At 47.6% G+C, this 24,946-nt stretch overlaps 1 protein-coding gene across 3 annotated transcripts; it reads left to right on the forward strand.

The window, feature by feature from the left end:
- Nucleotides 1–24,813, forward strand: grid2ipb (glutamate receptor, ionotropic, delta 2 (Grid2) interacting protein, b). Of its 3 annotated transcripts, none has more exons than XM_044103100.1 (26): nucleotides 1–233; nucleotides 2,754–3,007; nucleotides 3,303–3,632; nucleotides 4,003–4,157; nucleotides 6,549–6,806; nucleotides 9,431–9,516; nucleotides 11,371–11,440; nucleotides 13,816–13,968; nucleotides 14,338–14,493; nucleotides 14,559–14,710; nucleotides 15,337–15,471; nucleotides 15,876–15,961; nucleotides 16,840–16,972; nucleotides 17,464–17,750; nucleotides 18,011–18,055; nucleotides 19,118–19,804; nucleotides 19,876–20,025; nucleotides 20,167–20,254; nucleotides 20,788–20,865; nucleotides 21,916–22,112; nucleotides 22,181–22,336; nucleotides 22,404–22,490; nucleotides 22,690–22,819; nucleotides 22,900–23,018; nucleotides 23,410–23,574; nucleotides 23,710–24,813. In XM_044103100.1, the coding sequence occupies exons 1-26, from the start codon at nucleotides 134–136 to the stop codon at nucleotides 23,779–23,781; spliced, it is 4,329 nt and encodes a 1,442-aa protein (XP_043959035.1). In that variant the 5' UTR covers nucleotides 1–133; the 3' UTR covers nucleotides 23,782–24,813. The 3 variants fall into 3 exon arrangements, with proteins under 3 accessions (XP_043959035.1, XP_043959037.1, XP_043959036.1); XM_044103102.1 differs by having other exon boundaries at nucleotides 153–264; nucleotides 20,776–20,865; XM_044103101.1 differs by lacking the exon at nucleotides 1–233 and adding an exon at nucleotides 1,433–2,229 and having other exon boundaries at nucleotides 20,776–20,865.
- The last annotated feature ends 133 nt before the right edge of the window (nucleotides 24,814–24,946 follow it).

Below are 24,946 nucleotides of genomic sequence, written 5' to 3' on the forward strand. Positions count from 1 at the left end.
GATGATTTTGGCCAACATTACACAAAGTCTGGACTCACCTGACGTTCAGAATAAAACACCTGCAGGTAAAACACCTGTCCCTCTGCAGACCCTTTAACATTTTCTCCCGTCCAGACCCGCTCTCCACGCCGTAATGCATGATGGGATACCTGCTGGGTCTGGTTGCGGACGCGGCCGGCGTGCAGCTCAGGTTTCGTCCCTCCGGTCTGGCAGGACCACATCACTGTGGAGCGGTGAGCTCACCTGTGGCTGCGCTATAAAAAGGTACTGGTTGTGTCCAGGTTAGAATGGAGGGAAACTTCCTGTCCTGATGATTTTTCCATCTAAATCCTGCGATTGTTTTTACAGTTTGGCAGCTGAAGCGGTAAATGTTTCTGTCGGGATCAGTTTGTGTCCTGTTTGTTTAATTATTCAGGTCTAACGTACTGCCTGTTTACAGTGTCTACAACACATCCAGGACTTAAACTAGATCTGTAAGGATTGTTTGACATGATTTGCTTAGTATGATGTTTTGCAATAATATAATAGAAAAATGTCTTTTCCACGATCAGTTTAATGTGAACTCCAGCTTCTCTTCCTGGTCGACATTAGGGTTGATTTAAATATCTAACATTTCCAACACATTTTGTAAAATTCACAAACAAACTGGAACGCCTCTTCAGTTGAATCACATGTTATAACCAGTTACTGAAATGGTCTTTCTATGAAATATCTTCTCACTCATTCCTGGGTAGTTTTCTGGATGGGTGCTTTGATTTTACTTCAGTAAAATCTTAGAAATATATTGCAAGATGATAATAAACAAGTAGTTCCACTCCTTTTTTAAATGAAGCATAAATATTCAGTAACAGCAGGCCTGTAGTGAAATCTATCATCAGTAGTAAACGATGAATCTGCAGCTCAAAAATCATCAACATGAGAAAAGCTGAGCATCAGTGAATGGATGATATCCAGGTTATTATTGATTAATGTTTGGGGAGTTAATGTGCTAAATAGATTTTATTTTTCCAGAATGTGAACCAGGCGAAGGTAAAACTGACCCAGAGGAGTTTTGGTAGAACAGATTTCTAGATGAAGGTTTTTTTAATCAGCCTAATTTTGCTCAACTGCACTGTGGCTCACTTGCTGTACATATATTTACATTTACATATCTGCATTTTATGAATCTCTGCAAGGACTGCTCTTAAGTTGCATTTTATATTTTATATTTTATTTTATTTTATCTACAACTATTTGTTACTGTGTCTTGTCTTTATGCTGCAACTGCGAAGTAATTTCCCTGCTGGGATAAATAAAGTACTTCTATTCTATTTTATTCTATTCTATTTTATTCTATTCTATTCTATTCTATTCTATTTTTATTTTAAAAGCTAAATGTTTGTATATTTTGTTAGCTTTGTTTTGACTTTTGCTCAGATTGTGTTGTTTTTTTCACTAAATGGTTTTTCTAGAGTCTATATTCTCCATTAATGATGAATCGATTACTAAACTAGTTGATTATTATTTCAATAATCGTGATTGATCCGATGAATCGTCTCAGACTGAATGAGTCATTGTCGTCCGTCTTGGTTGGTAAAATACTTTCAGTATCAGGACTGAGGTTCCCGTATCGATGACGGGGGCTGGAGGACTAAAGGTCCATCTGATAATCCTAATCCTGTGGGCTGAAGGATTAAGTTGCCCCCAGTACTGCACAGACCCGCAGATTTCCAGGCGGGCGGATGCTCCAGTTAGCGTCCGTCAGGCTTCGTCAGCGCGGCGCCGAGTGATTCTGGGCCAGCAGCGGTCCCTGGGAGAGCCGCCTCGCCCAGAGAGGAGGAGGAGAAGACACTGCGGTGTATTTATAGCTAAATGAGGCCTCACAACGGCCTTTTTTGGACAGAATTATTAAGGAAGTGAGGTGCGCGGTGCAGGCGTCCCAGTTTTCTGATTACCAGTGTGCAAGCTGGCTGGCCTGAGGATGAATCAGGGACTAACTCCCTGACACACTCACAGAGAGACTCGCTGCACACTCACCCTCTGCTCATGACGAAGCGGCTGCACTCTTAGGGTGGAGGAGCATCTCCAGCCGCTGACCTGCTCTGCCTGCCTCTGGCCTCCCGGGACGTTTTACAGCTGGACTGACTGACTGACTGACCGGCAGGATGAAGAGGTTCCTGCAGAACAAAAAGGGCAGATACTCGTTCCGGCAAAGCAAACGTGGCCCTCGGTGTCCATCTAAAGATTTCTGTAAGCTTTTACTCTCACTTCTTACACTTTGGAAGAATTATTGGCAGCTTAATGTCAAGTTTAACAATTATTTCTGAGGCTGTAGCTTTTGAGTAATTTGTGTTCAGGTTTTAAGAAGCTTAAAGTTTGACGTTGATAGTTACGTCCAACAGAAGTGAGCTGCTCCACTTTCCTTTGCTCCATAATTACCATTTAATGGAAATGTGCTCATTTCTGCACAAACGTTTGTCTTTCAAGCTAATTAAGGTCACAGTCTGTGTCATGGCTCCGTGTGATTGGCTGCCGTGGCTTTTAGAAGCGGGTCGAGTTCGGTTCGGCTCGGGGTGAAGGCTTCTGCAGCTCTCAGTTCAGCCGCAGGCTTGGTGCAGGAGGACGCAGATTAACTCAGATTAACTCAGATTAGACACTTTGGAGGTAAATCAAGGGAGCTGGAGGTTTGGGCTGCGGGGGGCGAGTGGAGGATCTGATGCTGGGAAGAGTTGAGATGCTTTCATCATCTTCATCTTCATCCTCTCCCCGTCCAGTCCTCAGCATGCCGGCGTCCAACCAGGGCTGGCCCGAGGACTTCGGCTTCCAGCTGGGCGGAAGCGGACCCAGCTACATCCTGTGGGTGGAGGAGGGCAGCAGCGCCCACCTGGCCGGGCTGCAGGCGGGGGACCAGGTCCTGGAGATCGAGGGCCACAACGTGTCCACTCTGGCGCCGCAGGCCGTCATCGCCATCGCACAGACCCAGAAGAACATCCCGCCCAGCATCGGCGTGGTGTCCCGCATCCAACAGGTCCAGTTCAGCTCTCCGCCGGTCCCCGAGCCTGATGGTCATGTATTCATCTGTTCATGTATTCATCTGTATCCATCCATCCTATCCCATTGGGATCTGGAGGGTGCCTCTGCAGCGGCCGAGAGGTGGGGTCACCTGGGTCACCTGGGTCGCCGGGTCACCCGGGTCGCCGGTTCATGGCAGAGACCAGGATAATCTAGATTTTAATTTGGCCGCAGTGTGACTTCCTGCGATGTTTTGTTCTGAAGCTAGCAGCAGGTTTCTGTGGTTTCACCGTTGTTTCTGTCTGGTCCAGATGGACATCGTTCCGGGTCCGGACAGTCGTTTTGGCTTCACCATCGTGGGAGACTGCCCCCTGCTGGTGGAGGACTGCTCGCCGTGCTCCCCCGCCGGCCGGGCCGGGCTGCGGGCCGGCGACTTCGTCATGGAGGTGAACGGCATTCCCGTCAGGCACCACGAGATGGCCGCCGCGCTCATCAAGGCGTCGCAGGGCCGGACGCTGCGCCTGGGCGTGCTGAGCCTGGGGCCCCGGCACAAACGCAGCACCAGCCTGGAGGACGGCCCGGCGGGCGGCGAGTGGGCCCGGCTGGACCGCAAGCACAAGGCTCTGGAGTTCAACATGAAGGTACGGCTGACAGACAGGACGCAGCTCAGTCCAGAGGCTAGGCTAATCCAGAGGAACCGCATCACTTCCTGCTTCAGCGTTCTCCATTAAAGCACAGAGCTGGATAATGATACCACCTTTTTACACTGAAACTGCATCTTAGCACGCTTAAAATTGGACAAAACTAGCTTACAAGTAACTTTTAATCAAATATTGGATCATGTTTTAAGTCAATAATTCCTTAAAATTGATGAAAAAGTTCTGGTTCCAGTGGCAGCACTAGTTACCCTCCACATCTGAAGCCACGCCCCCTTTCTGAAGCTTCTTTAGCTCCTCCTTCAATGTCTCAAGCCCCGCCCTCACATGAAGCTCCGCCCCCTCCGCCCTGCAGGTGGAGCAGCTGCTGGGCGAGGCCCCGGAGGTGAAGGAGAAGCTGTTCTCGGTGCTGAAGCAGTACGCGGCGGAGAAGAAGGTGGAGTGGCTGGCCTCGGCGCTGCCGGAGGTCCTGACCACCGCAGAGCAGCAGCAGCTCATCTCCAGCATCAGGTAGGGGTCGGGGCGGCTCCCCGCCTCCATCAGGACGGGCGGAGTAGAAAACACATTAGGCTCAGGGCATCGTGTCAGTGGTTCCCAGTGTTCCCAGTCAGTCAGCCTGTCAGATCTGGAAGAATCAACATTAAGGTTGGTTGGAGCCGTCCTCCTGGTTAACACCTGAAACACTGAGGGGAAGTTTTCAGTTTGTTTCAACCATGATGAGGAACAAACCGATCTCAGCTCAGACACAGAACAGAGCAGTGAGTGGGCCACTGCTGCCTGCTGCAGAACATTTATTTATATCCCAGCAGGCTGCTTCCTGCAGCCAGTAGGGGGCGCTGACAGCAGCAGGCTTTCATCCTGATTGGTTCCAGGAAAACACCAAACATGCATCTGTGAAACAGAAGACGGCTCCTCTAAAGGGAGAGAAACAGCCCCCAGAATCACAGCGATTTAAAGGTACAGCGCGTATTTATTCATCACAGCTTCTGAAGAGTCTGGAAAGTTGGCAGCAAACAGAGGAACAGTTTTCACCTGGACCTGGAGACGGGAGTTCAACTTTCCTCTTATTACGGCTCAACGCTGTAAATAAACAACCCTCCACAACACACTGGGCCCGGTCCGTCACTGGGCCCGGTCCGTTTCTGGGCCCGGTCCGTCTCTGGGCCCGGTCCATCGGTCCGTCACTGGGCCCGGTCCATCGGTCCGTCACTGGGCCCGGTCCATCTCTGGGCCCGGTCCGTCTCTGGGCCCGGTCCATCGGTCCGTCACTGGGCCCGGTCCATCGGTCCGTCACTGGGCCCGGTCCATCACTGGGCCCGGTCCGTCTCTGGGCCCGGTCCATCGGTCCGGTCGACCGGGTCAATCCAATGTTTTACTGATAAAAATCTAGAAAATTCTGTTTGATTTCGGTGATTTATTCTGGTTCTGGTTCTGGTTCTGGTTCTGGTTCTGGTTCTGGTTCTGGTTCTGGTTCGTTTCTATACATTCCTGCTGAATTGTGAATTTTCCTTCAGGAGAAATTTCAGCCTCAGATAATATTAAATGCAGAGTGTTATAAAATATCAGATTTATTAGACTTTTAAAACACTTTGAAAGGATTTATGCTGCTATTAAAATGTTTATAAATTATTTTCATTAAAGGCTGATTTATGTAAATTAGAAAACCTTGAAACTTCTTTGATTCTGACGTTTCTTACAGCAAAATATTCTAAATATTCAGACTTTTATTGTGCAACTGTTGAATCATAAAATCGCTTAGCAAATTAAATAAAAATGATCTATAAAAATATTAAAATATAAGTTTAGTTTTATCTAACTCTAACACCAACAGAGCTGAGATTATATTTCATAATCTCAGATTAGGGTGTGACTAGATTTCCACATTAGGCCAGGTTGGTTTGGAAATATTTGTTCTCTTAAAATCTAAAATCATCAGTTAAAAACCCCCCAGTGTTTTGTGTTTACTTAGATTATTAAACATTTTCCTAAAGCAGGCAGGTGCAGGTGGGAGGAGCCTGATCTCGCTCAGCTCTCACTCTCACCTCAACGTGACTCCAGAATGAAACTTCACCTAAATCCTTCTGTCCTCCACAAACAGAGTTAAAATCTGACGATGAGTTATTGCCATTTTTATGAAAAGTTAACAGCTGTGTGTTTAGGAAGAAGAAAATCTTTTTCTCATCAATCATTTTATATTGATATTATCTGTTATTGATTCATTTTATCAGCTGTTTTCCAGCCTGGAGTCGTTATGTAACATCTGACTGCAGCAAATTTAAGAAGAATTTGAACCAAATGAGGATTTTCTCTAATTTATACGGATTTTTATATACAGGCTGCTGACGTCTGATTGGACGATAGTTAGCATGTTAGCATGTAGCAGAGAGCAGGAGCATCTGTCCATCTATCATCTATAAAGTTTCAGCCCTGTGTTTTTCCTCCAATCATCTCTCAGCTCTGTTGTCTGGCCGACGGATGCAGGGAGGTGAGATGCTGGCGGAAGTGGAGGATGGAGAGAGGAGGATGGAGAGAGAGAGAGAGAGAGGAATCCCACCTCGCTCGCTCACTCCCACACCTTTTCTGTCCCGCTGTATCGATGCGCCGCCGTTTCTCTCTGCAGCAGTTCTGATCAGCAGGCAGAGTTTCCTCCTCAGATGCGGTTCTGATCTCTGATATAATCTCTGATCAGTTTTCTGCCTCCAGACTGGTTGGAGTTCCTCCTCTCTCCCTCTGGGAATCAGTTTCTTCATTTCTCTGGTTCAGACTTGAAGGGAACCCTGTTGAGTTAGTTCCAGCTGAACTCTGACTTTCTGTCTCCAGCATGGACTGAACCGGACCTGAACTCTGAGAGCAGTCTTCTAACGTGTCTCCGTCTTCCTCGCGTGCCGCCATGTTTGCCAGAATCTTCGTCCCCAAGAAGCACCGGCAGCGTTTCGACGAGGCCGTCTCCCAGAACGTCATCAACCGGCTCTGCCGCTCCAAGAGCATCAGCGAGCCGCAGGGCCGCATGCGCCGCAGCCGCAGCGAGGACCAGTCCGACCGCCGCCACGGCTCCAAGCGGGCCAGCTCCGTGCCCAGGGACGGCGGAGAACCGGAGAGGGAGCGGGGCGCCAGGAAGGCCGGAGGCCCCACGTACCCCCCGCTGGGGCCCAACCAGAGGTAGGCAGTAGAAATGTAAAGAAGACCAGGAACTCAGACATTTTTATGTTTAAAAGGATATTTGATGCAAATTCTCAGATTTTAATGTTACCATAATTCCTGTGATGCTTGAAATGCCAACATTTGCTGCATCATTTATTGTTTATCTGCATAAAAGGTGTTAAAAATCAAATATCTATAATTTTATTTAATTAAAATTATTTTAAAGTCACAGCAGCCATTAGATGGTGTCATGTGATACTGACACGTTTCTATAATATAATAATCTACAGAAATAGGAAAATACAAACAACTTTCACATTTACTGAGAGAAGAAGACAAACCTAAAAGTCCACTGTTAACATATTTTGTTGTTTTAAGTGAGAAATATAATAAATATAATATTGAACTGATTTCTAATGAACAGAGTTCAGGTTTACAATAATCCTGTTAATGTTAGTTATTCATTATAAAAATATAAATCCATTGCAATAAACTTAGTGATTGACAATGATTAACCAGCAGGTATTGATATGTACAAACCAATAATCAATGAAAGCTGCAGATTGATCAACTTTTGTCCCAGTGAGATTTTTAACCTCAGCAGTTTGAAAACAGAAAACTCACAGCTGATTAACACGCCGAGCTGCGGTGGCTTAGCGCTCACCGTAACGCTTCACCAAGGAGAGAGACGCCGACGCTGCGTATGATGTGGGCCGGCTGGAGTCGGGTAACGTTGCAGATCATCGGGCTCCCATCGGACCAGGCCAGAAATCATCTGCCTTTAAAGTTTCACTCTTTGGATTTCCATAGTTCAGAGATGTCATCACACTCAGAGCGGCCATCTTGATAGGCCGCTTCTGCTTACCTGGACTTTGAATTCAGGTCAACTCTATGATGGAATATTAGAGTCAGGCTAAGAGTTTTATTCTTTTACTTTAAATAATAAAGATGCAATATTAGGAGAAGTCCAGTAAAAATGAAACTGAGGATTGTTAAGCATCTTGTTAAATTATATTTTGGCATCAGGTTCACAGATGAAGGAAATCTTTCATCTTTAATACATCAGCTGCTCTCACCAACTGAAGTTTTTATCTCTTTAAATTGTTTTCTGGTAAAATTACTCATGTATTCTGCTAATATTCTAACTGTATTCTGGTAAATATGTCAGGGTAGCCTGGCCCTCATATTCCATCGTCTGATTCCCAGAAGGGACGATTGGAATTAGAACATTTTTGAAAATGTTTTCTGTCATTTATTTTGTAGGAAAGAAAAATGATCAAATTTGATGTGAAATGAATCAGACTGAATTTTCCCCTCAGGCTGCTCTCTTCCCGCCTTACATAAGATGCTGCAGACTCCCTGGTTTTCCTCTGCAGGTTGCATTTTTAGGTTTCCCTCAGCTCAGAGACGCCCAGGCTGCGTTGCCTCCAGCCGTTTCCATGGCAACGGGCTCTGGGCTTTCAGCAGGCCTCCGCCGCCTCCACCGCCGATTCTGACGAAGCCGACAGAAGCACCGCCGCGATCGAAATGCCACGGCTGTTATCGGCGACGAAAATGTCACGATCTGGTTTTATTTTGGACCAGAACCGACCCGACAGAACCGCACAGGGGAGGGGAGCAGAACCACAGACAGAGAGAGGGAACAGAGCGTCATGCCTCCATTTGCTCTGACTCCCACTGACAGGAAGTGACACACAAAAACAAAGAACAGGCTGGCGAACAGCAGCTGATCGGACCGGATCGCCGCGTTCCAACCGCTGACGCCGCATCACAAGGTTCTGCTGAGGCTGTCCGGATCCGATTCTGCTGAGGCTACATAATCACAGAATAAACAATCAGTCATTTAATAATTGATCCCAATAATCTGGTAGATTAAAGGTTTAAACAGGAACTTAAAGCCGTTTCTCAAATGGTGGTGCGAGGACCCCCAGTGGTACGTTGGCTGCCTGAACTGCGATCCTGAACGGCCAGCTGTTATTTAAGTGGAGAATATGAACCAATCAGCTGCTGAGGAGGCCAGCCCAAACGATGCTAACATCCAATCATCTTCCTCATCTTCATCAGAAGCTTAATAAAGAATAAAGAAATCTTTATTATGAGCTGGAAGCCGACCGCTCCGGTTCCGCTCCGGTTCCGCTCCGGTTCCGCTCCTTTACTTTATGTAACAATAAGTAAACACCAGCATTGTAGCTGCATTTGTAACATTTTATTGTTATTTTAGATGATTCAGATCTTATTCTATATTTTTGTTTAAAATGTTTGTACTAAAAGTACATTAAAGATGTAAATAAACAAACAACACATTTCCTTTTTGAATGAGAAAATAAACAAACTAAAGCAGCAAAAAAACTAAACGAAAATAAATGAACTAAACTAAACTAAATTAACTAAATTAAACTAAATTAACTAAACTAAACTAACTCAGAGGAGTTTTTGGAAAAGACGGTTTTTCATCTTAAATCCAAATTGTTTATTTATTTTCTGTCATTTCTGATTGTCCTCTCTTAGTCTTAATTCCAGATTAATCTGTTACTGGATTAGTTGGTGATTATTCCAGTAAGGGGTTAATGGTTCCAGGCCCGGCTGCGAGCCGGTACCAGCGGCCCGGTTCTGCTGGTACCAGCTGATGTGTCCGTCTGCAGGGTGATCCGAGTCTACAGAGGGAAGAAGAGCTTCGGCTTCACGCTGCGAGGCCACGCCCCCGTCTGCATCGACTCCGTCATCCCAGGTACCGCTTCCAGATCAGAACCCGGGTCGGTTCTGACCGGGTCGGATCAGAACCCAGGTTGGATCAGAACGGGTCACAGGAAGTGGATGTGTCTGTCTCAGCCAATGAGAAGAGAGGAAAATAGTCGGGTTGGGCGACGCCGCCGCTCCCATCAGCTGCAAAAGGCCACACAGATGCATGATGGGAACTTGTCTTAACTGTTGGTGCTTTAATGTGGCGACCAACAGGAAGTGGAGCTCCGTCTTCCTGGAATATAATCTGAGTTTTAATCTGCAGTTTGTAACTTTTCTAAAATATTTTTACTTATTTAATAAACTGTCTCCATGTTGTTGAACAGATGGGTCTCCTCCAGATCCTCCCTGATCTGCTACTGTCTGAAAAAATGCACCAAAACAACCAATCCGAGCTGGAGGCGGGGCTTAGCGCTGCCAATCATGTTACAGACTTGCTGCTAAATGTAGAGGTGGAGAAACAACTTACTGTTACAAAAAAACTTTTATCCACCGTCGTCTGTGTCTATGCTAACTAGCTAAGCTAACAATCTTGTACACCAGCTGAGTGTACAAGATTGTGATTGACTGCGCTAAGCCCCGCCCCTTGGCTCTGATTGGTTGTTTCCAGTTTGCACTGGGAGAAGCCAGAGGAGATCGATCTTTTCTCAGATTATCTGTCTCATAACAAACTGTCCCTGCATGGAGGCAGTTTGAATAAATATGTGAAAACATTAATTTTTCTGAAGGTTACTGCAGTTGACCTCCAGCATCTCCTGTGGAGGGAGACGAACAACACGAAACGCTGAGCCACCGCTCAGGGAAGCTGTCAATCAGCTGTGATCTGAACACAAGGGGCAACACGGTGGTGGCAGCATCATGCTGGGAGCTGAATCAGGACAATCCTGGAGGAAAATCTGTGAGAGGCTGAAGAAGAGCTGAGACAATCAGCCTGACTTAATGTGTTAGAATGGCCTAGTCCATGTCCAGACTTTACTACCCTTAAGAATCTGTGACAGGACTTAAAAACAGAGAAGGACTTCAGTCTGTAGACGCTGAAAACTGCACAGTTCTGACTCAGCCAGTCTGAGTAGAGAAACATGCCACACTTTTCAGATTTTATTTGTTGAATTTCCCCTGCCTGGTCCGGCTGCTCTTTTAGTTCTTTAGCCTGTTTTTCTTTTTGCTTTAGTATTTTCACTTGTTTTTGTCTGAGATATTTTAACATGAGACTGAAGTTGTTAATTTAATCCCATTAGATTAATAACGATCCTTTATGTCAGTTCATAACAATCTGCTTTGGGTTTCTGAGATGAAAGCATCGGGTTGTTATTGAAGCCTCAGCGATGACGGCGCCCAGCCGCCCACCAGCCTGACTCAGCGGGCCGGCTGGGGGCGGAGCGTCGTGACGCCAGGCCTGCTGGTGAAGACGAGCCGCGAAGAATAGAGAGCAGAATTGGAGCTGCTGAGAGTCCGCTGTGTCTCTGGACCCTCAGAGCCACATAAAGACGGCTCCAAAGACAGCCTTCTGAGAACATCGTCTCAGCGTCAGAGAAACTCATCCAGGCATTTATTGATAACTGCTTTCAGCTTCTGGGCACCACAAATCTGGAACAAACTTCTGGAAAACAGCTGAACTGCTGAGACCCTTTAAATCCAGACTGAAATCATGTTTAGTCGCCATGGAAACGAAATAAATGAAATATTGATCAATGTTTGATGACAGAGATGTTTTTCAGAACTGCCTTGTTGCTGAGCTGTGCTACAAGTAAACGATTGATTGATTGGTTGGTTGATTGATGGATTGATTGATTGATGGATTGATTGATTGATTAATTGATTATTCGCGTCTTGTCTCTCTCAGACAGCCCTGCTGAGGAGTGTGGCCTGAAACCCGGTGACCGCATCCTGTTCCTGAACGGCCTGGACATGAGGTCGGTCCCTTCCTGACGTTCTTCTCTGATTTGTCTTCAAATTCAGGTTCAGTTCAGAAGGAACCAGAATTCAGGTTGAATTCTGCAGATTTAGAACCCAATCAGGGTTACTGTCAGGAGGCATGTAGGCTGACAAATATTTAAAATATGTAAAATAATAATAATAATAATAATAATAATAATAATAATAATAATAATAATAATAATAATAATAATAATAATAATAATGAACTGTACATGGTTATAAGACAGACTGTTATCAGAAATAGAAGTATTGCACACAGTGAGTGAATAATGTTTTATTTTTATTTTCCTGTTGAACATTAAGACGTCAGGATGATTACAGTGCAGCATGTCTGGAAACATCCATCTTCTAACACCTTGACCCTTGACCCTTGACCCTACTGGGTCAGGAGGAGCTGCTGCCTCTACAGCCAAAGTTCTGGGCGAGAGGCGGGTCACCTGGACAGGTCACCAGTCTGTTGCCAGGCAACACAGACACAGACAACCACACACACACACACACACACACACACACACACACACACAGACCTAGGGAGAATTTAGAGAGACCAGTTAACCTGACAGTCATGTTACTGGACTGGGAGGAAGCAGGAGAACTGGAGAGAACCCACCATGAGAACCCACCATGAGAACCCACCATGCACAGGGAGAACATGCAGTCTCCATGCAGGGCCGGGAATCGAACCCAGGACCATCTTGCTGCAAGGCAACAGCTCTACCAACTGCTCCACTGTGCAATCCTGTCTGGAAACTTATTAAACAAATTAAAAATAAGATAAGATTTATTAGTCATTGTCATCAACAGATTACAACCAGATTGAGACTCCAGTTAAAGTTCAGATTATATAAACATACACAACACACAATATAAATATACATACATAAAAAGATAAAGAAACAACACAAAATGAGAAATAAATAGACATCAGAAGATGGTTGCAGCACCTGGAGGTATCAGAGTGAAAATAATTTACATTTTTAACAGAGTTTAGTGTCAAGAGCAGAAGTTCTTATGTCTTTAAATTTAGTGCCATGATTGTCATCAGGTAGAAACTGTTTTTAGGTGATTTGTCCTGGTTTTTATTGCTCTGTATCTCTTGCCTGATGGCAGCAGCTGGAAGAGACCATGACCAGAGTGTGAAGAGTCATTTAAAATGTCCAGAACTTTCTTATGGAGCCTGGAAGTGTAAATCTGTTCCATGGTGGGGAGGGGGCAGCCTGTGGTTCTCTCTGGGATAGAAGAGCAGTTCTGAGGGGAGACAGTTCTTCTGGAGGATTCTCAGACTGACTTGTTTGTCTGATTCTGACTTAGGGTAGGTCTGACAGCTTCAGATCAGAACCAGGCCAGTTTTCTGTGCTTACTGTCAGCGATAGCTGCATGAGTTAGCTTAGCGCTGCAGCAGCCATTATGTAACATGGCGGTGCTGCTGCTGTTCCCACCTCACATAACCGGCTGCGTATGAAACTCAAAGCTTCATAAACGACATGAAGAGCAGAACCTGCCGTTAAGTCTGGGTTTGTTCTGCTGGCTGCCGACCGGCTCAGCCTGACCTCCAACAGCTGCTTCATCTGAACACCAACAGAAACTCCTCCTGACTCATGCTGTCACCTGGCAGCCGTGTGAGAGCTGTTGCCATGGCGACCTGATCGATTAGCTGCCGAACCAGGTGACGGCAGCAGCGTAGCACCTGCAGAGTCAACATATGTTGCAAAACAGCAGTAACCATGGAAACCGCTTCCTGATCAGGAGGAAAACAGCTGAGCTGAACATGGTGATGATTTCATGTTTTCATAAACAGACGGCTCAAAACCGGCGCTGGGCGCCATCAAAATGTTTCATCAGGATAATTCCAGTTAATCAAATTCTGTGGACAAAATCATTTATATTTTTAATTCAGTTTTTTTCTGCTAAGTTATTGAATAAGTATAAACAGATCTGAATGTCAGAGATGAGTTCCTCTCAGAGTTTCTCTCATCGTTTATGGAGCTTCTTTAGAAATCTGGACCGTGGACGCTAACATTAGCATTAGCTGCTACATGCTAGCAATCAGATGCTATTTTAAGCTGGCATAGCTCCTGATAGGCTAACTGCTGTTAGCACAACGTGAACACGTCAACAGTCTCTTCCATCATCCAATCAGATCATTTAGAAACAGAAACTAGCCGAGAGCATCGGCCTCCATTTTCTCCGTTTTCAGCTCAGAATAACCGTTTATCGTGTTATTATCTCTGGTTCTCTGGTTCTGTTCTTGGGCTTCCTGTGGAACCCGGCAGACGCCTGGAGCAGGTTTCTGTTTCTGGACGGTTTGTTGCAGCTCCTGTTTCAGGCCCTCCGTCTTGTTCTCCTGCAGGAACTGCTCCCATGAGAAGGTGGTGTCCATGCTGCAGGGCAGCGGGGCGGTGCCCACCCTGCTGGTGGAGGACGGCCCGTCAGACTTCTCCTCGGACCAGAGCGACCCAGAGGAACCCCCCAGTCTGGCTCCCGCCATGGTTCCCCGGTCCAGGTCGGCACAGAAGCTCTTTAACCTCACAGATACTCAGAGATCCTCCAGTATTATCAGGAAGCTTTAGGCCTCTGGTTAAAATAAGGAAGACATTTTACTGTCAATTATGTTTTTATAGAATATTGTAGTATGTAAGATAAAGTTGTTTTATAAGATCAACTTTTATTTACACAGTGTTAATAGAAGGCATCTTGAAACATTGATTTACTTTCCCACCAGGCTGGAGCTCATTCCTCCGTCTGGTTTAAATAAATTCATTTTTACTTTGTGCTACAGTAGAGAAGATGAGTTTTGTTCAGACAAACAAACAGCAGAGACAGAGGAAGACATTCCTGAGGTTCTGTCTCTGTCTCTGTCTCTGCTGGACAGGTCCCCGGCGCTCAGCTCCCTGCAGTGGGTGGCAGAGATCCTCCCTCCCAGCATTAAGGTTCAGGGTCGGACCTTCAGCCAGCAGCTGGAGCATCTGCTGACCATCCAGGAGCGCTACACCGTCTGCAAGGCCCTGGAGACTTTCTTCCAGCACAGGTGACCTGCGGCCGGGCGGGGCGGGGAGCAGGAAGTGACCTCACATGGTGTGTTGTTGCTGGCAGGAACCTGGACAGCCTGATAGTGGACGTCTTCCCGGTGCTGGACACGCCAGCCAAGCAGCTGATCTGGCAGTTCATCCACCAGCTGCTGACCTACGATGAGCAGGAGCGCTGCCAGAGCAAGCTGTCTCGCTTCCTGGGCTTCAAGAGCAGCGGTACGGGTCAGAACCCCCCGGGTCAGAACCGGCCGGGTCAGAACCGGCCGGGTCAGAACCGGCCGGGTCAGAACCAGCCGGGTCAGAACCCCCTGGGTCAGAACTCAGGAGCTTAGAAGGAATGGGTCTGAGTAGAAACACTCAGCACAAGTTGTAGAAATATTTAGAAAGCTAAATAGTGAGCTTGCTAATGTGAAGTTTAGCTCCTTCGAGGCTAATAGAGAGCTAAATATTTAGTTTGCAAATATTTGGAAATAAATATTGAAATCCCAACCTAAATATTTGGCTTGTTTGCTTAATATTTAGATGTAAATATTTAGTTAGAAACTGAGATTTATAAAAGAGATGCTGAAGATTTGACTTCACTTTATTCTCTGAGTAACCCGGGAAGTTTATTGATGTTCATTTTTATAAACATCGCCATGTTTATGTGGATGATTTACTGACTCTGTCTGTCTGTCTGCCTGTCTGTCTGTCTGTCTCTCTGTCTGTCTGTCTGTCTGCCTGTCTGTCTGTCTGTCTCTCTGTCTGCCTGTCTGTCTGTCTGCCTGTCTGTCTGCCTGTCTGTCTGTCTGTCTGTCTGTCTGTCTGTCTGTCTGTCTCTCTGTCTGTCTGTCTGTCTGAAGTGTTGCTGGATCCTGACGGCGCTCCAGAGCACCACAAGCGCAGCAGCTCCATGCGGGTGACCGGATCGTCGTATCGCAGCTGCGTCAGGGAGAGGAGTTCTGACGACTGCATCATCGGGACTCACCTGGGAATGGGTACGCCGCCCGGAAACACGGGCCGGACAGAACCGCCCGGCTTTACAGAAGTCTAGCTATAGGTTGCCCATCGCTCCAGAATTGTTTTTATTGTTTGTTTAGGTGGGAAAAACCAGCAGCTGTGACTCCAGAGGTGTTTCTGTTTTAAGCATTCGTCTCCAGATTAATTATGTCTTTTATTGTGAAATCCTTTGAGGCTAGTGGGCAGTTTGTATTTGTTGAGGATGTGAGCTGCTGCTCCACCAGTAGTCAGGCCTGATGTCAGAGATCATGTCCACCGCGCGTCGCCTCCATCAGCTGCAGCTCTGCCTGCTTCTCTGTGCTTCCTGCTCTCCTCCGGGTGGAGCTGGGCGGAGCCGGGCGGAGCCGGGCTCACGGCCGTGTCTCTCCACGCTCTGCTTCAGGAATTCATGTGGATGAATGTGGGAGCCCGGAGGAGAGGCAGTCAGGAGACGGGACCTCCTTCCCCGAGTCCCCGGACCTCAGCCATGTAGGTAGACCTGCAGCTTCCCAGCATGCCGCTCTGCACACACCATCATGGCACGCTGCCACCTACTGGCACCTGATGGCTAAACATGTAAAACCACCAAAGTTTAGAATTATTCATTCTCATTTTCCTTGGTTTAGAAGATGTGGCCATTTTAAAGTTACACTGTCAAAGTTAAAACAACGTTTATTATTTCACCTGTTATGAGAAACAAAATGTGGTTTCATTTTTCAATATCATTATTTATTCATTATTTACTCATTTATAAATGTCACAGTTTCAAAATAAATACTTGGTTTACTAGCTAAAGGTTCAGTTTACATGCTAAATATTTAGTTTGTAAAATAAACATTTAGCTTGATAACTGTGATATTTAGGTTGGAGGTAAATCGTTAGCTTGCAAACTAACCTGAAGCTAAAGATCTCTAAACTAAATATTTTGTTTAGAACTAATTAGCTAGCTGTAATATTTAGTTAGGAGCCAAATGTTTGGCTTTAATTTATCTCTAAGCTAAATATTGAATAATTGAATTAATATTGAAATGATCAACATGATGAAAATACGACTTTGCAAATTAAACTTGAATTTTGTCAGACTGTAACGTTACAAACACCCAAAGGAAATGCACATTAAGAAATTACTGTTTATAAAATAATAACCAATTAGTGTCTGTGTTTTATTATATTTTCATTTAAAACAACAACCTCAGTAAAATGGTTTTCTGCCGTTAGAGATGAATTTCATGTTTCGCGTTGAGGCTGCCAGTAAGTCTGCAGGTTCTTTCTGCTCTCGGCTCACACATCAGCAGCTCTGATGTGTGAGCCGAGGCGTTGCCGTCGGCGACAGTGTGCTAATCAGCTGATCATGCCTTCACCCGTAGATGACAGGTGTGTACACGGAGCTGGAGAACCTGTACGCAGGGAAGAGCGAGTCGCCCGCAGAGCCTGAGGCAGCGGGGCAGACCGAGGCCTACAGCCGCTCTCTGTCCCCCCTCACTCTGCCCCCACTCACAGGTACCAGGGCTGACACACACACACACAGAGAGACACACACACACACACACACACACACAGAGAGACACACACACACACACACAGAGAGACACACACACACACACACAGAGAGACACACACACACACACACAGAGAGACACACACACACACACACAGAGAGACACACACACACACGCACACACAGAGACACAGAGACACACACACAAAGACACACACACACACACACACACATACAGGTTCTCAGCTGCTTCCTTCAGTGGTCTGATGTCATTCGCCCGCAGCGTCTGATTGGTTAATGAAGGGAAGTCCTGCTGGCGGATGATGATGTCATGATGACATCATGCTAACTCAGATTCTCTCATCATGACATAATAGCCACTGATTGTTGAGTGTGTTGCAGCTCAGACTCATGCAGCCTGTTGCCATGGTTACCCTAGCCGCATCCGGCTGGTGGGCCGCAGGTAGAGACGACGTGTCCGTTTGTCCCACAGGCAGCAGGAAGTCGGGTCTGTCCCTGTCCTGGAAGGAGCCGCTCCCCTCCGCCGTCTACCAGGTGCAGCACCAGAGCAGCGTGGAGTCCAACCCCTACGTCAGCCTGGAGAGCCCCCCCGCCTCGCCGCCACGCCCCGCCAGCGGCCCCAGCACGCTGACCCGCCGCAGGAAGTTATTCACCTTCTCCAGGCCGCCTCGCAGCCGCGACACCGACAAGTTCCTGGACGCCCTGAGCGAGCAGCTGGGCCACCGGGTCACCCTGGTGGACGACAACGACTACGAGGAGGTGAGGGGGCGGAGCTGTGAACGGTTCAGCTAGAAAGGGGGCGGAGCCACAGGGGAACGGTTCAGCTAGAAAGGGGGCGGAGCCACAGGGGAACGGTTCAGCTAGAAAGGGGGCGGAGCCACAGGGGAACGGTTCAGCTAGAAAGGGGGCGGAGCCACTGCATGGCGAATGATTGTGCCAGGCTGACAGGAAGCAGCTGGTGATGCCTTCATGCTCCGTCAGTAAAACTCAGCAACTCTCTTGTTTGCTTCAATGAACAGATTGATGAAGGTGGTTGTCATGGTTACAGAGGAAGAGGGTTGTCTGTAAGTAAAACCTGTTTTTCAGTAGCAGCTGAAACTTTTAAACATATCAGCAGCGATCAGGCACAACATTATGACCAGACGGTTTCCTGGCGTTAGCAGCAAAACGTTTTCACCTGCAGGTCAGAGCTGATCAAAACACTAAAATATGATTTGACTCAAAGGAGAAAATACTAAGAAATGACTCAGATAGAAGTAAAAAAATATGAACATAAAGGCGACTGGAAGTACAGACAAAGAAACATTTCTAGTATTTTAAACATTAAAATGAAGAATAGATACATAGACAGATGTATGTTCTGGCAGCTGAAGGTGGTCATAATGTTCTGCCTGATCTTTAAGTTGACATTCAAACAGTTGTTCTTTATTTAGAGCTTTTCCATCGCAGTGCTGCGTTTGCGGCTCCATTAACGCTGCAGTGCAGCAGCTCTAAAGTATTCACCTCTGAACACTTTCACAGCAAAACGTCTTATTGGTTTTACTGGTTTTACTGGGATCCAACGGTGGAGCTGAAGGAAAATGACTAAACATGCTTCTGTGATGTTCTGATTCATGGTAGCTGAAAACAGATGCCAGCCACACGTTTCAGAGTTTCATCTGTGACAATGTGGGAAACGTTTCCTTTTCCCTCCATGTCAGTTTTCCACCTGGTGAAGCTGGGAGGAGTTCAGAGGCTGTAAAACTTTATCTCTGTGTTTCATGCAGATCAGCTTTTATAAACAGGAAACGGGAAAAATGCAACGTTTCCTTTTTGTGCCATTAGCATTTCAGTTAGCATGGATTTATAAACCAAGTTCCAGTGAAACCAGAGCACTGGGAAACCCTGAAGGCCTCTCTGAGGCTGAGGGTTACCGCGGTTACAGCGGCGCCTGGTGCTGCAGTCAGTGATGAATCATTGAAACGAGAAACAGTTTTATTTTTTTTCACATTTAAACTAACGAACCAGATGTTGATTAATCTGATCGACTGACCCGGTTTACAGAACGCAACTGGAACTGGGTCCAGTTAGGACACATCAGGACCAGAGCCTGACACTGCTGACCTCTGACCTCTCCCTCCCTGCAGATGAGCTTCCCAGAGGAAGTGGGCGTGGCCTTCCGGCCGCGGCGCCTCAGCAGCGGCAGCAGCGCGGAGCGCAGCAGCAGCAGCGGCGACGAGGACGCCCCCTCGCCCTCGTCCTCCTCTGGGTCGGAGCCCATTCCCCCCCCTCCCGACCAGAGCCCCCCACCCCCCCCTCCCCTTCAGGCGCTGATCCCGCCCCCCGTCCAGTTCACCGACCCGCTGCCGCCGGCGCGGTTCTCCCCGGAGCGCGCCCCCCGCGGTCGCGCCCCCTTCCAGCCGCAGCACCCCATCATCCCGCCGCCGCCGCCCCCCCCCCGCACGCTGCTGGCTGCGCGCTCGCCGCTGCTCAAGCCCACAAGGGAGGAGGTGGAGAAGGCCCGGCAGCGGTTCCGCTCCTCGGCCAGCCGCTTCTCGCAGGGCGCCGCCCCGACCTGCTGCACGCTACGCACCGCCCCCCCCCGCAGCACCCACCTCCCCCGCCAGCTCAGCCAGCCGCAGCCGGCCCCCCAGGACTCCCCTCGGCCGCTCCGGCCCAGCCAGCTGGTGCTGCAGCGCCACCATCAGCTGCACCACCAGCACAGCTACCAGGGCCCGCTGCCCCCCTCCCTGCAGCACCAGAACCAGAACTCCTCCCTCCCCACCCACACCGGCAGCTTCGACACCCCCCCACTGGAGCCGCAGTCCCAGCAGGTGAGGCTGCAGGTAAATCTCTGGCTGCTGCCTGAAGGAGTCGCTTTGTTCATGATGTGTGTTGGTCTTAGGCTCCGCCTCCTCCGCCCCCTCCCCTCCCTCCGCCCTGTGACCCCCCCCCGCTGCCAGCGGACCAGCAGACATCCGACGCCAACCACATGAGCGTGAAGCGTCTGCGCTGGGAGCAGGTGGAGAACTCGGAGGGAACCATCTGGGGTCAGGTGAGTTCTGGAGCGCTACAGGAACCAGCTAACAGCCAGCTAACAACCAGCTAACAACCAGCTAACAACCAGCTAACAGCCAGCTAACAAGCTAACTGCTGAGTCAGCGGTTGTGACTGGAACCAGTGTGTTTGCTTTCAGCTCAGAGAAGACTCTGACTACGATAAGCTCAGCGACATGGTGAAGTACTTGGACCTGGACCTGCACTTTGGGACTCAGCGCCGACCCAGTGAGTGATTCTGGAACAACCCAGCTGTCTTTTCAAAATAAAGGTCTCACATGTGACTTCCTGTCAGTAATCACCTCCTGTCATTTACTTTTCATTCTGCTGCTCTGCATCTCGGCTTACTGAGGATGTTTGTCACGCCGGTTCTCCATAAGGCGCCATTAACCTCAGACTGTCATGTCCGCCGTCAGCTGCTGAGCTCTGCTCAGGTTTTTACAACCTTCCAGTATTTTATTTCATTTTCAGATGATGGACCAAAACAAAGCAGCACATTATTTTGTGAGGCAAAAAGTGAAGAATTCAGAGTTTTAAGTTCAGTGGAACTGTGTCCACTCAGCGCTGGTCTGTAGTTTGTGACCAGCATCATGTTGGAAAGGTCAAAGGGCATGAAAACCTCAGCAGGGCGCTTCATTCTTCAGGCTCTGCCAGCAAACCGTTCTGTCATGGCAGAGCTGCGTTGATGCTCACTGACCTCCTGGTGCCTGGAGAACCAGCATTGACTCTCTGTCTGTTAAACTGGCCAGTTTCTCCTACAGAACCAGCATTCCTGCCAGAGAACCTGAAGAAGAAAGACGTGGTGGAGATCTTGTCCCACAAGAAGGCCTACAACGCCTGTAAGAGCCTCAGCAAACAGACCAACCATGAATGAGACGACGCTAACACCAGAAGCATGATCAGAAACGTCTAACCAACCCGAGCAGAGAGAAGCTAATAAAACCAGCTGTCCTCTTTCTGCAGCACATTTACTGCAGGTTTCATCCTGGTTGATGTGCAGTTCTCTCTGTTCGGTCAGAACCCAGTAACTGAACAGAACCAGCTCAAACTTCCCTAAGTGTTAGCGTTAGCGTTAGCATGGAACAGGAACATTCAACAAACACACTAATGATGCAAACTCTAAAAGTCAATCAATAAAACAGAAAAACTGAGAAGAAGCTGCAAGTAGCAAAAACAGCAAATCTAAAAACTGTCTCCACCACGTGGAGGCCTCCAGGCCACTAGGGGGAGTCGACCTGCGGACCAGATGGCTCCAGACTCAGGAAGACAGGAAGTCCACTTCATGTCTTTTCAAGAAGATTCAGGATATTTAGCTAGGTAGCATTAGGTACTGCAGACTCCCCCTAGTGGCCTGGAGGACCGTTAGCTGACGGCAGTTTGGAGCATTTTCTGTGATCGCAGCGTTTTTCTGTTGCTTTTGTTTTCTAAACTCAATATTTAGGCAGCAAGCAGAAATATTTTCATAACTACGTATTTAGCTGGTTGGTTAGATAAATATTTAACTTGCTAACTAAACATTCAGCTTCAGATTAAATATTATTTGCTAACTAAATATGTATTTTGAAATTGTGACATTTATGTAAATAAATAAATAACCTCCATTTTTTTCCTCTAAACCCAAATTATTTCTGTTAACTTTTGGTTGTAACTTTCTCAACATCCATCCTTGTATTGAAAGTTTACATTAAATTTCATTTAAATCCAACAGAAATGTAGAACTTTACATAGAAATCCCCAAACTGAAGGCGTTTTACAGAGAAACCAGAACTAAACCAGAACTAAACCAGAACTAAACCAGAACTAAACCAGAACATCTGTCACTGATGATCTAATCGACCTCAGCAGCCAATCAGGAAGCAGCATATTTGACCTTTGTGCTGACCCTGCAGCCATCCTCATGGCCCACCTGAAGCTGTCTCCTGACGAGCTGCGCCAGGTTCTGTTGGACCTGAACACGGACCGGCTGGAACCGGCCCACATCAAGCAGCTGCTGCTCTACGCGCCCGACCAGGACGAGGTCCAGCAGTACCAGCGCTTCCAGCAGGACCCGGCCAAGCTCAGCGAGCCGGACCAGTTCATCTTCCAGGTACCGCGCCGACGGCCCGCCGGGCCCGGGCAGAACCGATCCTCACTCTGACCGCCGGCCCGTTTCAGATGCTGACGGTTCCGGAGTACAAGACCCGGCTGCGCAGCCTCCTGTTCAAAGCCACGCTGCAGGAGCGCGCCGAGGAGATGAAGGCGGCCCTGGACTACATCTACAAGGCCTCAGTGGAGCTGAAGAGCAGCAGGAAGCTGGCCAAGATCCTGGAGGTGGGTCGGTACCGGACGGTTCTGCTGGTTCTCATTGGTTCTCATTGGTTCTGTTTGCGGCCCACAGTTTGTCCTGGCGATGGGGAACTACCTGAACAACGGTCAGCCTAAGAGCCACAGAACGACGAGCTTCAAGATCAACTTCCTGACGGAGGTAAGGCCGTAACCATGGCAACATCTTGGCTTGGTTGGCCAGGCGTCAGAGAGAGAGAGAGAGAGAGAGAGCAACATTTAACTCCACATTAAATATTCAGATTTCTAACTAAAGATTTAGTTTGAAACTGAGACATTTATGAATGAATGAATAAAATGAGGAGATCCAAGTTATTTTAATAACTCCACATATTTCATAGTTAAGCACGACGAAGACGGTCGATGGAAAATCCACGTTTCTTCACATCCTGGCCAAGTCGCTGAGTCAGCACTTCCCCGAGCTGCTGAGCTTCCCCAGAGAGCTGCCCACAGTTCCTCTGGCCGCCAAAGGTACGCCGCCACTCCCTGCAGGTCAGTACGCCGCCATCAGCAGCTACTCAGTAGCGCCCCCTGTCACTGTTCTGCTCCAGTCAACCAGAGGGCCGTCACCACAGAGCTGAGCGAGCTTCACGCCACGGCCCAGGACATCCGGACGGCGTGCCAGAAGCTCCAGGCCACGGCGGACGATCACTTCGCTTCTGTCATGAGCGTGAGCGAAAACAGATTCACCATCAAACGTTTAAAACGAGCTTGAGATGGAAAAACAGACCAGGACGAGTCATTCACACGTTCACAGAGCACCAGCAAAGAAAAGATCATCCATTCATTCATCCATTTATTCATTCACTCATTCATCTATTTATTTATTCATTCATCCATTCACTTATTCATCCATCCATCCATTCATTCATTCATGTTTCAGTTTCCAGATAAAGATTTAACTATAAACTAAATATTCAGTTTGAAGCTAAATCTTTATCTCCAGTCAAATATTTATCCATCAAGCTGAACGACGTCTGGTTCTGGTTCTGGTTCTGGTTCTGGTTGTGGACCGGCCCAGCAGACCCAGACAGTAAGTGAAGTGTGTCTTCCTTCCACAGAGTTTTCTGGAGAACAGCCACCCGGCCCTGCAGTCCCTGGAGTCCCTCCAGTCTCGGGCCATGGCCGAGTTCTCCAAGGTGGCGTCCTTCTTCGGGGAGGACAGCCGCTCCACCAGCACCGACTCCTTCTTCGCCATCTTCGCAGAGTTCATGTCCAAGTTTGAGGTGAGCCGCCTCCCGGAACTGGCCGGGCTAAATTGGACCCGGGTCAGACAGGAAGCGTCTGGTTTTCACAGGAGATCGGATCTGACGGTGTAAGAATAGCCGGGTAAAGGTTCTGGTTCTGGTTCTGTCTTTCAGAGAGCGCTGAGTGAGACCCAGAGTCCTGAGAACCCCCGCAGCCCCCGGCTGTCCTCCCCCCTGGCCTGGTAGGAGCCGCCGGGCCGACCGGACCGGACCGGACCAGACCAGAACTGGATCAGGCGTTAGATTAGGTGCTGAAACAGACAGAACATTTCTGTATGAAGGAGAATATTTATTCTCATTATTATTAATATTATTATAATACTGTAAATATTAAATTTCCCCATGTTAGTAACTGATGTTCGGTTTGTTCCGCAGCTCCAATAAATTCATGTTTTCACTTCTGGAGATCATTTTTCATCAGATCAGATTTCAGACCTTCGGAGCTGAAGCATAGATTTTACCAGCTAGATTGGATCTGGTTTCTGGAGGAGCTGCAGTCCAGATTTACTCCAGAAGATTCTAGATTTAATCTGACATCAGTGACGATCAGACGGCGAGCAAAGTCAATATTTATTACGTAAAAATGTTTTGATTTTTTAAGAAGCTGGTATGAAGAAATTTCTGATCTGATAAATGTTTTTCATCTCTTCAGTCTGCGATCCGTTAGAACCCGTTCTGATCCGTTAGAACCCGTTCTGATCCGTTAGAACCCGTTCTGATCCGTTAGAACCCGTTCTGATCCGTTAGAACCCGTTCTGATCCGTTAGAACCCGTTCTGATCCGTTAGAACCCGTTCTGATCCGTTAGAACCCGTTCTGATCCGTTAGAACCCGTTCTGATCCGTTAGAACCCGTTCTGATCCGTTAGAACCCGTTCTGATCCGTTAGCCTCAGTTTGGTTTCAGGTTATTAATAAACTGAGTCCAGATGTTTGCCGCTGCCTGCTGGTTTACCTGGTAACCATGGCGACCCGTCCTGTTCAGTCTGTTTCTGATCTTTCTATGCATCCTGCTTGTTGGCTCCGCCCCAAAAATCCGTTTATTTTCTTATGAAACTTCTTCCTGTTCTGCGGCTTCAGTGAGGCGACGCAGCACAGCGGCATGACATCACTTCCTGTTGGGATGTGCAGCTGGTAGCATATCTCTAGTTCCAGTAAGGTTCTGTTCTGGTTCTGTGGTTCTGGAAGCTTTTCTGCTTTAAATAAATTTCATGTTTTGGATTTTGACTCCTTACATTTATTCTCTGGTTCTGAAGCTTTGGGTCAGAACCGGGTCAGTCCCGTTCAGTTCTGGTTTTCAGAAAACGTTCTAGCAGAACTTAGAATGTTCTTAAGGGTTCAGTTAACAGTAATC

This window comes from Gambusia affinis, linkage group LG20, assembly GCF_019740435.1.
Source record: "Gambusia affinis linkage group LG20, SWU_Gaff_1.0, whole genome shotgun sequence".
Classification (NCBI taxonomy): domain Eukaryota; kingdom Metazoa; phylum Chordata; class Actinopteri; order Cyprinodontiformes; family Poeciliidae; genus Gambusia; species Gambusia affinis.